This window comes from Jaculus jaculus, chromosome 11, assembly GCF_020740685.1.
Source record: "Jaculus jaculus isolate mJacJac1 chromosome 11, mJacJac1.mat.Y.cur, whole genome shotgun sequence".
In the NCBI taxonomy this organism is placed as follows: Eukaryota; Metazoa; Chordata; class Mammalia; order Rodentia; family Dipodidae; genus Jaculus; species Jaculus jaculus.
In genome coordinates, this window is record NC_059112.1 from 82,521,179 (window position 1) to 82,538,726 (window position 17,548).

The 17,548-nt window shown below is 43.7% G+C and overlaps 1 protein-coding gene across 5 annotated transcripts in view; it reads right to left on the minus strand.

The window, feature by feature from the left end:
• The window catches only part of Pld1 (phospholipase D1), a 224,524-nt gene that overhangs the window by 72,799 nt on the left and 134,177 nt on the right, over nucleotides 1–17,548 (minus strand). For 4 of the 5 annotated variants that reach the window (XM_045161639.1, XM_045161640.1, XM_045161641.1 and 1 more), the window contains exons 14-18: nucleotides 14,273–14,473; nucleotides 12,009–12,222; nucleotides 10,386–10,499; nucleotides 4,162–4,290; nucleotides 1,359–1,477 (exon numbers count right to left, since the gene is read on the minus strand). In XM_045161639.1, coding sequence (XP_045017574.1) covers nucleotides 1,359–1,477; nucleotides 4,162–4,290; nucleotides 10,386–10,499; nucleotides 12,009–12,222; nucleotides 14,273–14,473 — 777 coding nt within the window. The remainder of the gene's footprint in view (nucleotides 1–1,358; nucleotides 1,478–4,161; nucleotides 4,291–10,385; nucleotides 10,500–12,008; nucleotides 12,223–14,272; nucleotides 14,474–17,548) is intronic. The other variant, XM_045161642.1, reaches the window with a different exon arrangement.

Genomic DNA, 17,548 nt, shown 5'->3' on the forward strand with positions numbered 1-17,548 from the left:
AGAGGCTGAGGACAGGAGTACTGCCATAAGTTCTAGGCCACTCTGGGTTACACAGCAAGACCCTATTTTTTAAAAAGTGTAAGCTTTATCAGGAACATTCTAGTAATTCTAGTTTATTTGAATTATTAAAAGCAAAAAACTAAATGAATTACTTTACTAGATTATTTCTTTAGTAAATGCCTGAAAATATTTTCTCTGCGTTAAAAATTGCATGTCTTAATATTTATTGGCAGTGTATCACCTGATCTTTCCAACAGCATAAACAACTTCAAATCTAACTCTGGATATTGGCAACGTTTTGAAACTTTGATAGTACAGTAGGTTAAAATAATACTTTGTTTATTCACGTAAATCTCTGAATGTGCTTCGTCGTGTGGTATGTGTGGTGCATGCGTGTATATGTGCCCTTGGGCACCTCCTGAATTTGCCTGGAGTGGGGTGCACTTGCCTTTTGTGTCCAGAACAGGATGTTAGATGTCCTGCTACGTCACTCTTCCACCTGTTCTTATTTGAGCCAGAGCTTGTTTGACACAGGAGCTTGGCGATTCCCTAGTTTCTGCTCCCTTACAGGCAATGAGGCCATGCCCAGCTGTTTACATGGGATCTGGAGATTCGAACTCAGGTGATCCCAGGCTCGCTGAGGCTCTCATGCTTACATGAAGCACACTTCACTGCTGAGCCATCTCTCCAGCTCCTCTCTCAATTTTTGTCTAAAATATTTTCACCAGATCCTCCACTAATTTTTTCTAATGCTTATGTAAATGAAAAGTAAAATGACACTCTAAGTTGTTTGTGGAACTAACATGATTTTTGAAGTTATCAGAAGGGACAAGTCCTTGTCATTTCAACCAAACAAAGTGGGTGCTTAAGAGCACTGCTGATGAGCATTAGAGTCAGCTCTCCCAGTGAACCTAGGGATATAATGGGGTCACCATGGGAAGAACAGAAACGACTATACCTCACCTGCTCACCTTGCTCAAAGCCAGCTCCCCCAGCCCTGTGCCATGAGAGCCCAGGGCAGCCAGGACTGGGAGGTGCTTCACAATTGTAGCCCTCACATTTACAAGTCTTCCAGACCCTGCATTAAGCCTTCCATGACTACTGAGTCCAATTCTGTAAACCTCAGTCAATACCAATTCTACAAGGTTCAATGGACTTGAATCATGGTCTCAGCGCCACTCCCTTTGCATGTTGAATTGTATGTCATGAAGGTTCTGGAACATTTCCTTTTTAAAAAATAATTTTCACAAGTTGGGTACTCTGACACTGATGTACCCAATAGTAGATGAGGTCACAACTGTGGCCACAGAAGCCTTCTGCCCCTTTCCATGTGGGCATAGTTGTGACATTTTCAGTACCTTTGTGAAATTCCAGCGCTGGATGAAGTGACGTGCCACATCCCGAGCTGCCTTTCCGTGGACAACAGAGCCAATGTCATGCCAGGGCATACGGGGAGTGGAGTACCTGTCAATGAAATCTGCCCAGATTCCAGGCAAGGATCCATCAGTAACTCTGCCCCAGGAATGGAAACCCTCTGGCCCCAGTTATAACACACAACAGCTTAGGCATTAAGGTTCATTATGTGTGTATCTCTTGACAAAAAGAACATATTTATGGTCACGTGAAACACAGATTGGACACCAAAAGAACGTAGCCTCCCACACACCTCCCCTTTACACATCTCCATCTCGCTCAGTATTTTCCTGTGGATGTATGCGTGTGCTCATTCAGGTGTGTGCAGGGCCATGGGGAGGCTAGAGGAAAAAATGTGGGCATTATGGCTTTGACATCATCCAACTTTTCTGAGACCAGATTATTTTTACTGGCTTGGAATTCACCAAGTCAGCTAGACTGGCTGGTCAATGAGCTCCAGAAATCCACGTGTCTCTGCCTCCTCAGTGCTGGAATTACAAGTGTGAGCAACCACACCTGGCTGTTTTCGAAAGGTGGTCTTTGGGGATCAAACACAGGTCCTCATATTTGCAAGGCAAGTACCAACTGAGCTATCTCACCAGCCCTCATGCAACAGGAACCCACAGGTAAAACAGAATGTGAGTTGGTGTAAATTTTCCAAGGCTGTGTGCTTGATATGCTTTTCCCTTTTTGATCTTGCTGGAATAAGGGCAGGCTGAATATGCACGTTACATCTCTATGACCTCTTAAACATATTGTCATCTGAAATATGCTACTCTAATGAAGGAGGATAGAGAGAATATGCATAAGAGATATTCAAGGGCTGGAGAGATGGCTTGCTGGTTAAGGCGCTTGCCTGTGAAGACTAAGGACCCTGATTCAATTTTCCAGGACCCATGTCTGGACTAGATGCACAAGGTAGTGCATGCTTTTGGAGTTCATCTGCAATGGCTAGAGGCCCTGGCACACCCATTTTCTCTTTCTCTCTCTCTCTCTCAAATAAATAAATAAATAATAAAAGATAGTCCAAAAGCTACCATCTGCAATGATGACATGCCTGTTATGGTAGAAACCAACGGCTCTGTTATTGGATTCGAAAATCAAATCAGAAGACTATGGCTGGAGAGGTCATTAGCCCTGGGGGTCAAAACTAGTACTGTTGTCTGGCTAAATGGATATATTATGTTCACCAAACTGTCCTTTAAATACTTATGTTTATGCCCATGCATTAATACTTCTTTCACTTTTGATAGGACAGGCTTCTCTTTTCAGATAGTGGTAACCACTGGGGAGACTTAAAACTCCATCAATATGCTGAGAAGAAGTGACAATGGAGTGTTCAGCACTAAATGAGACATCTCATCAAAACATCCAAGACTCGGGGACCATTGAGGAAGAGCTGGCAGAATGAATGTTAGAGCCAAAGGGAAGGGAGGAGTGCTTTGTAATATAATCTTCCAGATACAAAGTGACCTTGATATTCATGAACTCACTGCAGCTGATGCTACCTACACATGACCTGCATAACATGAAGGGAAAAAAACTAATGACGTCAAAATAGAGCAGAGACAAAATGGAAAAAAGAAGGGACCTGTGGACGGGGGATAAGGAAAGACGGACAAATAAGGGTGGTCATAGGGGATTATGATCATGGTATGCTATATATATTCATGGAGATTGTCAATAAATTTTTATAGCTACCATCTCTTGAAGAATCAAAGATTATTACCAAAACATAGGTCTATAGGAGACTTGTTGTTTAAGATATCCAGCCCCATTTCATGTTTTCTTGTCATCATTACACGTAAAAACTCTTAAGTATATACTTTAAATTATCAAAACCAAAAAGAGGCCTTTTGCTCTGCATTCTAAATTAACCAGCCCCTGGGTCCCCAACTCCTGGCCCCCCTCTACAGGAGCGTGCATGAGTCCAGTGAGTAGGCCAGAGGTCTCTGTTAGTTTCCCACCTCCCAGCTCCCTGGTCCTGGTCCACCTGCTGGCTTGAGGTGGCCTGGACCCTGCATGGGTGCTATAGAAGCAGGCCCTTCACTCGAGTTTCCTGATTAACCAGTCCCTGGGACCCCAACTCCTGGATTCCCCCATGCCAAAAGGTGCACACATAGAAATCTGGTTCTTTTATTATTATTATTTATTTCAGAATATAGCAAGACCCAAGGAGATAAGCCACCCCTCACATTTCAGTCAAGGCCCAGCTGAAACCACAGAGAAATCAGGGAGCTGAGCAAGAGTGCTGCTTCCATAGTGAGCCTGACAATCAGTGCCAGGGTAAAGGAGACAGACGCTGAGGATGCTCAATACTTACCAAAGCAGAGATCCAGAGGCTCCTAAGAGCGCAACACTGAAGCAGACTTAAAACACACCCACCAAGGCTCAGGAATTTTGAGAGAGGGCAGAGAGATTGTAAGAGCTACAAGTTGGGATGTCGTGCCTAGAAGCGTTGCCCCCTAATAAGTGACTGCTGCTCCCACAAGGCATAACACACAACCCCATGGGGAAAACCAGCAACTCCACTGAGGAGGGTCCCTAGTGCATTCGGAGCAGGGAGGAGGGAAAGGATGGTACCAATACACGATATAACCATACAGAGTATGTTCTTAATAAAAAAAAGAAGTACAGAGTAAATAAGACAAAGATAAAACAAGACATGATCATACACATGCATACTGTTGAGATGTTCCAAAGTAAAAGACAAAACCATGCCCCACCTCCCACCGCCATGACGCTCACCAGCAAAAGGCTTGTCCAGTTGAACCCAGTCTTTGAAGACAAAGTTGCAGTAATCCTTCCCATGCCAGAACCTGGTCTCACCATGAAGCTCGCCCACGCCGGTCTGCACGCTGCGGATGGAGCCCGTGTCTGCGAAAGCAGCAAGACTTGCTCAGAGGCCCAGAGTTGGGTTAACCCAAAGAGAGACTCCACCCTGCCTTTCTAAACATGCAAGCGTACCTTCACTTTTCTTCCTGAGCTTTGTAACCAGTGCAAAATGTGCCCATTTGTTTAGAGGCCGTGGGCTGATAATCTCTTCCCACCCTCACAAGATGAGTGTTCAGTGTGCAAAGGAGACCATAGCCAAATTTGCCATTAGACCATGTGATCTAACATTCTTGAGTAGTTAAGCTGCTAAGTTAGCCCACCACCTACCAGCCCAGGGGGAGAACTGATCACAGGGATATCTGTGATGAAAGAACTCCTGAGGTGGAGCTTTGGGACAGCACTAAAGCCAGGTGACAATGGAGAGACATCAAACATGGTTTCTCCTCTTACTGTGGTGCACACTTCATGAGAAATTCTTGCAAAACCTTTGTGCTTTTGCATCTTAAGAAACAAGACCCTCTTATTTACAGGCAGCCCAAGTTCCAGTCCTGGAGCTAAGTGCCTACATGATACCGAGCTTCAATTTTTTGGGTCATAAATGCCTTGTGTGCAAAAGGAAGACTTTCCCCCAGGTCACGGCTAAGATCGTTTGGTCTCCAGCATTCTGTATTGCCAGCGTCACAAGCAGTATCCATCAAAAATGTAACAACAGCAAACAGAAGCTTGCAGCCACGGCACACGCAAGCAGCAGTCAATGGCAGCACTCCACGAAGAGCTGTGAGACACTGTTCCACTGAAAAGTAAATGCCTTGAGTGCAATAGCTTGAAGCTTAGGGGATGTGTTGGCCATAAAACAACACAGCAGGAAGATGACAGAGCTGAAAAATCACAAATGTGGGTCCTGGCACAAAAGAGGCACATGACAAATAGGCAGGGTTGCAAACACATTTGGTGGATGAATAAATGACAGTGTTTGAAGTAGTCATTAAGAGTTCTAGATTAGTTAGAACCCCCCATTCCAACCACATCTCTGAAGAACTGTCTATACAATACAAACTCAGTGCATAAAACCTTCCTAATCAACTGTTTACAGGTGGTGCAAGTCCTAGGGACTCAGATACAAAAGACGCTCTCCAAGCTGACACCAATCTATTTTTCTAGTCCTCGTTCTCCCTTAACCATCCTCGGGTCCTAGCGTACTGCACTTTTCACTGCATTTTGACAGGCCTGGTCTGCCTTGCCTCCCTGCAGTCTGAATGTGACCCATTCTGCTTGGAACATTCTTCTTTCTCTTTGGTCTGATCTTGTCACTCTTCACAAGACTTATCAACTGCTGCCTGCCCTAGAGAGAGTTGGATCCCAATGGGGAGAGTCCGGTGAGGAACTGCACTCCCATGGTCTCTGACTCTGAGACACAGCTGCTTGCTGCAGGAAAGCACAGGGATAGCTTAGCACCCTGGGACACCACCTGGGCCAAGCAAGACGCACACACTTCTTCCCTAACAATGCACCTAGCAGCCTGGGACCCTCACCTGCGTGCAGCTGTACACACCTGCTTCTCTCCACAATGGAGTGAGTTGCTGTTCCCTCCTAACGCTATGGTGACACCTTGTTTCCACTCAAACACTACTGAAACATATCTTGGAAGAAAGCCAGTGGCCAACCCAGCCTGAACCAGTTTTGGGTGCATGCCCAGTAGGGGAAACTGTGTCCTCTGAGAAAACTTTCTGGGAGAGACTCCCCCGTACACACACGCGCGCACACACACATGCACATTATTTACCCACTATTACCTACGTATGACAAACCAGATTCATCATGGGAATGACACACACAGCATGAAAGGCTTATGGAATCCAAGCGTGTTGATGAAAATAGAGAAACACCCAAGCTGTGACCCCCCCCGCCCCCAGCCACTGGTTGCTGCTCCTTTTCCTAGACCCCGTAAAAAGGGCAATTTAGCTAGAGAAGCCCACCGCCTCCTTGCAGCATACTCGTCCACATTTCTGCAACTTTTGCTTCAGTGTCTAATAAAATGTGTCACCGATTTGCTAGCTGTGTACACGTCTTCAGTTCTTTGAATAAACACCAAGGGCCTTGCTGGGCATGGTGGCACATGCCTTTAATCCCAGCACTCGGGAGGGAGAAGTAAGAGGATTGCCATGAGGTCGAGGCCACCCTGAGACTACATAGTGAATTCCAGGTCAGCCTGAGCTAGAGTGAGACCCTACCTTGAAAACAAACAAACAAACAAAAAAAAAACCAAGAGCCTGCAAAGATCCAAAGAGAGATCACTAGCAACACTCTCACTCCCTTCCCTCATGAGGCCATAAACCCCTCACAGTGGGCACCTATATCCTTGCTGCCTGGTGCAGCTTGTGACATCCAGGAGGCAGTCAGCGTTGTTTGCAGAACAAGTATGTGTATGCTGTAACCGCACACCACTAAGATTCAATCTCAAACTTAGTAACTTTCCAAATGTCAATAGAAATTTTCTGTGAAAAATGATTTCCATTATTAATGTTAACAACAAAACCAACCCATGTTTAAAATAGGCATCTAGGGCTGGAGAGATGGCTTAGTGGTTAAGCGCTTGCCTGTGAAGCCTAAGGACCCCGGTTCGAGGCTCGGTTCCCCAGGTCCCAGTTAGCCAGAGGCACAAGGGGACGCACATGTCTGGAGTTCGTTTGCAGAGGCTGGAAGCCCTGGCGCGCCCATTCTATCTCTCTCCCTCTATCTTTCTTTCTCTCTGTGTCTGTCGCTCTCAAATAAATAAATAAATAATGAACAAAAAAATATTAAAAAAAAATAAATAAAATAGGCATCTACTAACTTCTCCCAGTGACAGACTTTCCTACTGTGAGAGATAGAGAGGCCAAAGAACATCTATTCACTCACCTGTAGGCTCTATAGGGGGAGGGGGGAGGTGTGTGTGTGTGACAAAGAATGAGATGAGCTAAATAAAGGGACAAATTTCAAATTAAAAAAAAATGCAAGCAGGGCGTAGTGGCACACGCCTTTAATCTCAGAACTTGGGAGGCAGAGATAGGAGGATCTCGGTGAGTTCAAGGCCACTCTGAGGCTACATAGTGAATTCCAGGTCAGCCTGGGCTAGAGCGAGACCTTACCTTGAAAAACCAAACTAACTAACTAAATAAATACAGACAAATAATTATTAAGTTTGAGATAGACGATTAGTTGTATGTGGTGACCATATACATACATACATTATATATATAATATATATTATATATATATATATTATAATATATATTATATATATGCATACATATAACTAGTTTTCATCAATTGAGAAACAAAGCTATTAATACTGACATCCATATACTTGTTGAAAAATTACAATCAATGGTTATAATATGGAAAGAAAAATGAAAGCCAATTGCTAGTCTCCAAAAAAATTATCTTAATGGAACTCAGCTGTTCACTGTTTGTTTCTGTTCCTAGCCAAAGTGTCAACTACTCCAAATAAAAGAGGGTCCTCCTCATAGCAAATCTAGGGAATAGGGATAAATACTCACTAGGTGCTCTGCTCTCTGCCAGGGGCGGCGCGGGCATCTATGAGCAGGTCCAGAGGGCTTCTGGCATCTGCAGTGCTGTATCTGGCTGCCAAGTGACTTTCTATAACTGCGGCTGCCTTGTCTTTGGGAGTTCAAGCAACATTCTCCGCGCCCTCGTCAGCAGCCTGAGTTGATGACAAAGACGCCAGCATCCCAGGCTTTGTCCTGTTCTCCTCCTCAGCCCTTAGCCTCCAAGCTCCACTCCTTTATGCCCAGTCCCCTCCCCTCTCACCTTTTCCGCAGCCCAGCCCAGCCCACCCAGCCTCGTTCCTAGACTGCACCAATCTCCCTGTGCCCTGAGTCTTTTGCCCTTGCTAGCCCTGCTGCTGGGACACCTCCCTGCAGTTTCTTGCTCTCCTCTTCTCTCTTTGGATCTCCAGCTGAAACTACATTCTTTAACCATCCTCTATAAAATGACAGCACCTCCCTCTGCCTTTGCCCTTAGGCTGCTCCACTGGGCTCCGGGCTCCGTGATAATCTTCACTGGCTGATACACTGTGTTTAACCCTCTGCTTGTGTATGTAATTCCCAGCCCTACTCCTCAACCAGCTGTGTTTCGTGCTATTCCATATATGCTCTTATGTCTGTCATACGTAAAACAGTGACTGGCATAGTCACAGGTGCCATAGTTATTTAGATAAACAAGGTAACTGTTTACAGGTTTCCATACTGCCACTTACAGTTTTAATGACACCACAATTCCACGAATGGGTGACCCATTCACTATGTTTGTTCCCCATCATTGCCCTAGCTGACATTTGGCTTGTTCTCATTCTCTTACTGTAAACACATACCCAGTGTTTGAGAGAGGGGGCTGTGAATGGATGTGCAAGATACTTCCCATTAACAACAGAAAATCAAACGTCTGTATCCTCACATCACCACAGTGAGTCTCACACCCTTAGCCTGAATTGGTCTGAATTACTAAATGTACTAGGAACCTACTTGCATCATTCCTTTCTTCATATAAGTCTCTCTCTCTCTCTCTCTCTCTCTCTCTCTCTCTCTGCGCTTGTGTGTGTGTGTGTGTGTGTGTGTGTGTGTGTGTGTGTGTGTGTGTGTGTGTCTGGGCACCACAGTCTCTTGCTGCCGCAAAAGAATATCTGCTTATGTGGGTGGCTGGGGAATTGAATCTGGGCTTTGCAAGCCAGTGTCTTCAACCAATGAGCCATCCCCTTCCCCACTGAACTTCAGTGCTGAAGCAGCAAGGACACATACTGAACTGACCAGGTGCCTCCTGGACCTGCAGCTAACTCATTTAAATATTGACAGATGCATGCACCCCTGAGTTCCAGAGGCTTCAAGCTTCTCAGGACTTTGAAGCTTTGCCAGGCACAGGAATTACCAGAAATTGTTCCTGAATCCATATGTATACCGAGTACCATCTGGACCTGGAATAAATAAAGCATGTTCCCATATATATTTTCCATTTTAAATGCATATTGATGTTATAATTTATAAATATAGATGTATTGAATAGTTACATTAGAGCGTATTACATATAGTTAATTAATGCATGTTAACAACACTGGGTCTCTAATGAGTACTGGGAACAATTGCTCAAGGTCCAGCTTAGTCAGGCTCACCAGTCAATCATATTTCACATATCTGCTGGCCTCTGAACCCCTAATCTCCTAGTGTAAGAGAAGCTTGGCTTTCAGGCTGCAGTTCAAAGGTCACGGTGTAGTAAAATGCATGTCTGCTAAGTCACAAATCTGACTTCTCTCCACTGGGATGCTGATATGCTGGACTATCACTGGCAAGTGACTCCCTTGTTATCTCTTCCCAGGTTCCTCATCTGGGAAGTTAACAATATCCCTTCCAAGCACTGCCATATGTGGGGCAGTGACAGACAGTCTGCACATGACAGTGCTTAGTGGATGATGTCACACTGATCATTAATCAGGATAGTTCCTCATCCTTGTGCTCTGAAGTTGCCAAGTCCTTCATTGCCACCACCGAAATTTAAGTCCTCATTCATTCATCCCTTGATTATGCCATTATTCTCACAAAAGGTCTCAGAAGACAATTTCTAAACATTCACACAATGACTGTGACCCTTCTATATAAAAGCCTTCAAGATTTTAAGCAAATAAAATTGCATCTCCTCAAATTTTTTTGGGAAGTGACAACAATGTATATCTTTCTAGTCAAACAGAAAACTGAATCTTAGCTGAAGAAGGTATTTTCCCTTTTCCATTCCAGTACTTTCATTCTACTCACATCCTTAGCCAACAGTGCCTTCCTGGCCTTGCCTACCCCAATCTAATTACTTCCAGACCGAACAGACAGGACCCATCCACTCACAAAGTCTCACCGGGTGAGCACAGAGGAGGCCCTCTGCCTTCCACACCACACGCTGTCTGGTTGTTGGATGTGTTTTCTCTTTACCATTAGAGTACGGATCTCATGATTTGCACAGAGCCGGCTCTGCATAACATGTGGCATGAAAACTGCGCACAGAAAGCCAACGTGGAAACACGACTTGCTGAGTTCATGCAGCAGACGGTGCAATGAAAGCTGAAGCTCTTGGGGTTCTGCCACTCATGTGTCACTTACCAACACTGTGTCTAGGGCGCCCCTGCTCAGATTCGCTGGAAGGGCGAAAGAATTTCAAGTGGGGCTTTAAACCATGGATTAAATGCTGATGACTCCTATAGTGATTAGAATAACCTGGAGAAAGCGGAGAGTTCTTTTTTGTAAAAAAAGAAATATATTTATATATGTCAAATTTTCTAAACTGGAAAGCAAGCTTAATCATTTTTAAACCTGGCAGGGCTAGAAAGTCAGTCCTAAGAATCAGTGAAACAGAACGCTGTGTAAGACAGGTCTTCAAGGGGCAGGAATTCGACTTAGAAGTCTGGGATATAAGCTTGGTGGGTCTCTGGATGGGAAGCAAGGTGAAATGTCTTCTAAGCCCCGTTTATAATGTGTATTTGATGCATCCTTTTTCCCTTGGTAGTTTTCCATACTTTACCAAGCCCTAGTCACTGAGATACCAGCAGAAACACAAACAGTGGTCGATATGACTACTGACGATGACAGGGCAATAAACCCGTTCAAATATGAGGCAAAGGGGACTGGGGGAGGCGCTCAGTCAGAGCGCTTGCCTTGCATGCATGAAGCCTTGGGCTTGGTCCTCAGCACCGCATAAAGCTGGGCATGGTGTCACACACCTGTAATGCCAGCACTTAAGAGATGGCTGCAAGAGGATAAGAAATGCAAGGTCACCCTCGACTGTATATTGAGCTCAAGGACATCCCAGGCTACAGAAGACCCTGTCTTACCCTGCCAAGGCTTGGGGAACTTTACAGAAGATGGGTTGGGAAGAATGTAAGAACAGGAGGGTGGGAAGAAGTGCTTTGGAGCACAGTCTCTCGGAGGTGGACATGGAGTGGCTGTTACATTCCTGACTCATAGCAGCTGTCACTGCCTGCACAAGACCTGCAAAATGAAAATGTTACTGGGCCCATTAACATTTTTCCATGCACAGTGCAGAGGGGCAAAAAAAAAAAAAAAAATCAAAGTAGAAGGACTAGTTGGAAAGAAGTGGTTTGGTGGAAAAGGAAGGGAGAAGGGGACAAAACAAAAGGTAACAGGAGGGGCTATTAAAAAAAAAAAAAAGCCGGGCGTGGTGGCGGACGCCTTTAATCCCAGCACTCGGGAGGCAGAGGTAGGAGGATCTCCGAGAGTTCGAGGCCACCCTGAGACTACGTAGTGAATTCCAGGTCAGCCTGAGCCAGAGTGAGACCCTACCTCGAAAAACCAAAAAAAAAAAAAAAAAAAAAAAAAAAAAAAACTTTTAAAGACCTTGTCTCCAAAACGGTGTGTGAACCGGGTGTGATGGCACATGCCTTTAATGCCAGCACTCAGGAGGCAGAGGTAGAAGGATTGCTGTGAGTTTGAGGTCACCCTGAGACTACATAGTAAATTTTAGGTCAGCCTGAGTTACAGTGAGACCCTACCTCGAAAAACCAAACAATAAATAAATTTTTAAAAAGTGTGTGTGTGGGGGGGGACAAACATAGCCTTGAAGTTGCGTGGATGCACACCAGGATGACACCAGAAATCTTTGCAGCTTTTTTATTTAATACTGCCATGGATTTTTAAGATAGGTATGGAGTAACTGACTAGAGGCTCGTAGTGCAATTGAGAGCACTTTTGGCAAGGCCCATGACTTACTGGAGGCACTCTCGATACTGCTGATGCTGTCCGCATTGTGCAAATGGTGCAGGTGCAGCTGGCGGTAGAGGCTGAACTTGGAGAACCTTCTAGGCTTCCCTATGCCTTTCAGCTTGGAGTTCATATCAGCCACACTGTTCACGATGGGCTTATTTTTATTAGATTCATTTTTATCTTTGAGGCTTAAAGATTCCATAGACTCTGTTGTTGCAGCCTAAGAAAATTATATTAAAAAGAAAAAAAAAAAAGACACTGTATAAGATGTGTTGAAATGGGATCCCTTCACTCAAGTACAACTGAGATGCTATGCAGGCCCCAGAACAGACACTCCGTAGATTCTGAGGTCAGTCACTGGGTGGCAGTGGATTCCTGTGAGCTGTTTACACACCCCCAAGGGAACACAGGGACCTTGCTGTGGCTCTTTCTTCAGCATGCACGAAGCCAGAAGCCCTGGGCTCTATCCCCAGTACGACAAAAATCTGGCCATGGTGTCACACATCATGAAGTGGAGGCAGGGGAATCAGATGTGCAATGTTACCCTTTGCGATATAGCAAACTCAAGGCAGGCTCTGGGTTCAGTTGCCAGCACTGCATAAACCCCAGCATGGAATTTCATTCCAATTAACCCCTTTTCATCCTCACTAGTTACCTTTATTGGTGAGCTACCCAACTCCTTCCTCTGATAAGCATTAGGAGTCTCTGACAATTGTTCCCCTTGTTGTAGCATGTGGTTTGAATGTGAAATGGCATCACATGCTCGTGTGTTTGAGTACTTGGTCCCCAGCTCATGGCACTGTTTGGGGAAGTTGTGAATCCTTTAGGAGGTGGGGCCTTGCTGGAGGAAGCAGGCCACTGGTGGTGGGTCTGAGTTCACTCTGCATCCTGACTGAGGAAGCACATAACCAGCCTCCTCACGCTCCTGCCACCACGCCTTCCTTGCCATGGTAGACTGTGAAACTGTGAGCCAAGACAAACCCTCTCTTAACTTTTTGAAAAACATATATTTTTATTTATTTATTTGAGAGAGAGGAAGAGGGAGAGAGAGAATGGGCGCACAAATGACCTCCAGACGCACATGCCACCATGTGCATCTGATTTATGTGGGTCCTGGGGAATCTAACCTGGGTCCTTTGGCTTTGCAGGCAAGTGCTTTAACTGCTAAGCCATTTCTCCAGCCCAAATTGATATTTTTATAGATATGTCTATAACATATAGATATTTGTTAGCTCTTGACTTTACAGATACTTTGAGAAGTTACTAGTCAACTTGCTGCTCCAATAAAAAATTCCTTTGCTATGAACCTAGATTACGGTGTGTCTATAAGTAAGAGGATGTGAAAAACCATGGCTAAGTATGTGTCCTGTTACAAAGCTACACCTCAGCTCCACCAACTACTTTTACTAAGGCTTTTTATTGTTACTTAACATGCATTGTGATGGACACATAATTTTATGTTTTTCCCAAATTGAAAATAAATCCTTAATTTAAATGGAAAACGAAGGAGCCACGTGTAAAATCATTTTCTCTCTTCCTTTTTTAAAAAATCTTGTCTCAATTTTTATTTACATTTTCCATAATTACAAAAATATCCCATGGTAATACTCTCCCTTCCCACCCACTTTCCCCTTTGAAATTCCATTCTCCATCATATCCCCTCCACATCTCAATCAGTCTTTTACTTTGATGTCATGATCTTTTCCTCCTCTTATGATGGGCTTGTGTATGTACTATGCTTACCAAACTTCCCAGTAAGCACTTCTCTTAATATTTATACCCTTATATTAATGCTACTCTCACATTGGGTAGAATCTTCTCTTCCTTTTTTAAAAGATTTATTTTTATTTATTTATTAGAGACAGAGAGAGGGAGGGATAGAGAGTGAGAATGGGTACGCCAGGGCCTCTAGCAACTGCTAACTAATTCTAGACACATGCACCACCATGTTCATCTGACTTACCTGGGACCTGGAATCAAGCCTGGGTCCTTAGGCTTCACAGGCATGTGCCTTAACCGCTAAGCCATCTCTCCAGCCCGATTTTCTCTCTTCTTATAACAGAAGAAACTGAAGGTGAGAGAGGCTGGGCTCCATGCTAGCTGGGTGGTGAGGGGGGAAGAGGAAAGCCAGTGTGTCTGCTGTTTGACTCAGTGTTCTTGGGCCCTGTGAGGAAGCCCCACCTCTGAGTCAATGGGACAGCCATACCACTAATATGTACTCAGACAAGGCCGTCCATTTCTTCAGCTCCACAAAAGTGACATGTACTTACTGTGAGAGAACCCAGAGAGGGACCCGAGGTGATCCGCTTCACGCTGCCCACATCGGTGAGTCTGTGCTCATTGTCATCCCACCTTCCATAGGCCAGGTCAATCCCGCCCACAAAGGCCACAGATTGGTCAATAATAACAAGTTTCTCATGATGAGCCCATAGATAGACGCTGGAAGATACATGGTCCGGGTGCCTCATCACCTTCAGAGAAGAGAAGCCCACATGAAACCTGCTCTTATAAATGTCTTTCATGCCAGAATAATGCAGGTCTATTTCCTCCCTAAAAAGCACTTAAAAATTTTTAGACGACCAATATATGTTCTAGATACACAAAAGAAACTCCTCAAAGCACCCCTGCTTTGCTCCCGTGTGTTTGTGTGTGTAGTGTGTGTGGGTTGGTGTGGTTTACGTGTGGTGTGGTGGGTGTATAGGTGCGCACACATGTGAACACGCATATGGCAGCTAGAGGATAATGTTGGGTGTATGTCCTTCTTGATCGCTCACCTACATGTTTTCTTGACACAGCCTCTCACCAAGCCCAGAGTTATCACTTTTGGACAGACTGATTGACCACAGAGCCCTGGTAATTCTCATTCCCACTCCCCACAAGACTGGGGTCACATGCACACGTTGCCATGCCCAGCTGTCAGTGGGGGCTGTGGTAGTTTGAATGTGAAATGTGCACTATTGCCTCACGTGTGATTAAACCCAGTACTCCCCAGCTGGTGGTAATTTGGGAGGTGGAGCCTTCTTGAAGGAGGTGTGTCATTGGGGAGGACCTTAAGGTTTATTAGTCAAGCTCCCAGCCTCGTACTTAAACTACTTCCACTCAAATATGTGACAGGTTCCTGCTCTGTCATGCTTTCCCAGCCATGATGAAACTTCCTCCTGCAATGAGAGGCCTGAAATTATCCTCTTCCTTCTCTAAGATGCTTCTGGTTGGGTGATTTGTCAAAGCTACAAGAAGATAAGTTCTACGGGGGTTCTGGGGAATCAAACTCTGGGCAGCAAGCACTCTTACGTTCTGAGCTACCTCCCAGTCCCAGAGAGTCACTCAAACTTCTAATTTTATACTTAGTATCATCGGATAAAAATTTCCACCTACATTTTTTTTTTAGATGGACTCTCATTATAGTACTCAGGTAGGCCTTGAACTTCTATCTCAACTCCTTAAAGGCTTGGGATTACAAGTGTGGACCACCGTACCTGGTTCCCATCTTCATTTTTAGTCTCCAGACCAAATATCATATTTTTGGCAAGTCACAATTTACTGTCATTAAAGCCAGCTCAAGGAACTGAGGTGTTATGCTTGGCATTAAAAAAAAATAACCCTCTAGAAATATTTAACCAACTTCTATCCCTGGAGTGGTGTTTAACAAATTCAATTGATATTCTGATAGCTACCAAGGTGAAATACTGCTATTTCACCTTAGTATTATAATTATTTCTTGGATGCCGGGTCTCACTCTAGTTCAGGATGACCTGGAATCCTTAAGTTATAAGTCTAGTAGATTTCAGATATTTTTCCCCCTGGGTTAGATTTGGAATATTTTGTCCATTCCATCTTGAATATACAACTTGTTTATATAAAAATCAGTCATAGTACCCTCTCAGAATCCCTTTTAAAAAAATGTCTGTAGAATTTGTAATTAAGACCCTGCTTTCATTTCTGATTTTAGTAACTAGAATCTTATTTTCTTTTTTTCTTAGATGAACTAAGTAGAGTTCTCAGTTTTTTTGACTTTTTCCAAAGATTCAACTTTGGGTTTCACTGGGTTTGCTGTATTATTCTTTTTTTCTCTCTCTTTCATGTATCTCCAGTCCTCTATGTCTGCTAGCTTTCAGGTTATCTCCTTCTTCTTTGTCCAGATGATTCGGTTGTAAAGTTAAAATGTTCTTTGAGACCTTCATTCTGTTTTTTAGAAAACATTTTTTATTGAGAACATCCATATACACAATGTACCTCGATCATAATCCCCTTCCAGCACCTTCTTCTGTCCCCACCGTCATGCTCCTTCTTCGATACATTTACTTATTTTCCAGTTGGCCACTCATAGCTACACATATTCCCTTTATGCTGCTTTTGCTGTGTCCCTTAAGTATTGATATGTTGTTTTATTTTCATTTGTCTCTAAGGAAAAATTCTTGTGATTCTCCTTTTCTTGCTGTCTTAAGTTTATATTTTAAGTTAGCATATAAATTATATACAGTAATAGACATCATTATGACATTTTTATGCATATGAGAGTATTCTTTGTTATTAATAATGTCTTTATCCCTCATCTCCTCTTGCTGGTCTCCTTCTGTTACAGTTTTATTTTTTTGTTGCTGGGACAAACACCCAACTAGAAGCTGCTTATGGGGAGGAAAGGGTTCATTTCAGGCTTACAGATTCCAGATTAAGCTTCATCATGGCGGAAGAAGTTGGCTCACTTCATCCTTAGCAGAGAGACAGCAACCAGCAGAAGAAGACATGAGCTGACTCTCAATATACAGCTAGGGCTGGACTCAACATCCAGCCCCCAGGGACACACCTTCTCCAACAGGGCTTTGCCTGCTAGAGACTAAGTAGGAGGCTTAATCAAAAATACCTGAGGCTATGGGCCAGTTAGACCGCTCCTTTCTCCCATCAAATAGCCCCTTGTTCTATTTTCATGTCACATATATTCTGTCTCCTGTGCATGAGCACATGTGGTCTCTTGCTTTAAAACAAATTGTGTGCATGTGTGTGTAGAATGTGTAATGGGTTGTGTGTGTGTGTGTGTTTAGCCATAAAACATCAAATCATGACATTATCAGGGAAATGTGTGGAGCTGATAATTATTGTATTAAGTGAAGTAACCTAGCCTCAGAAAGATAAATGCCATATTTTCCTCATATATAGATACTAGATTTTAATTTTTTAAAATATTTTTTGTTCATTTTTTATTATTTATTTGAGAGCGATAGACACAGGGAGAAAGACAGATAGAGGGAGAGAGAGAGAATCCCTAGATTTTAATTTTAATATATGTGTGTATATGTTCAGGAGTGTATGTATAGGTCACGAAACTAGAAAGAGAACAAAAAAGTTTAAAGAGAAGGAGAGAATAAAGAAAACAACAGAATAATATGGCATAAAAGGAAAATAATGGTTACTGAGTGAACAAGAAAAGTGAAGGGGCAGGAAGACAGGAGAGGGAGTGGTGGAAATGGAACAACGCCACCAAAGTATGTATGAGAACACTAATGAAGCACTTTACTTTGAGTAAAGGATTTTTTTTAAAAAGCAAGAAG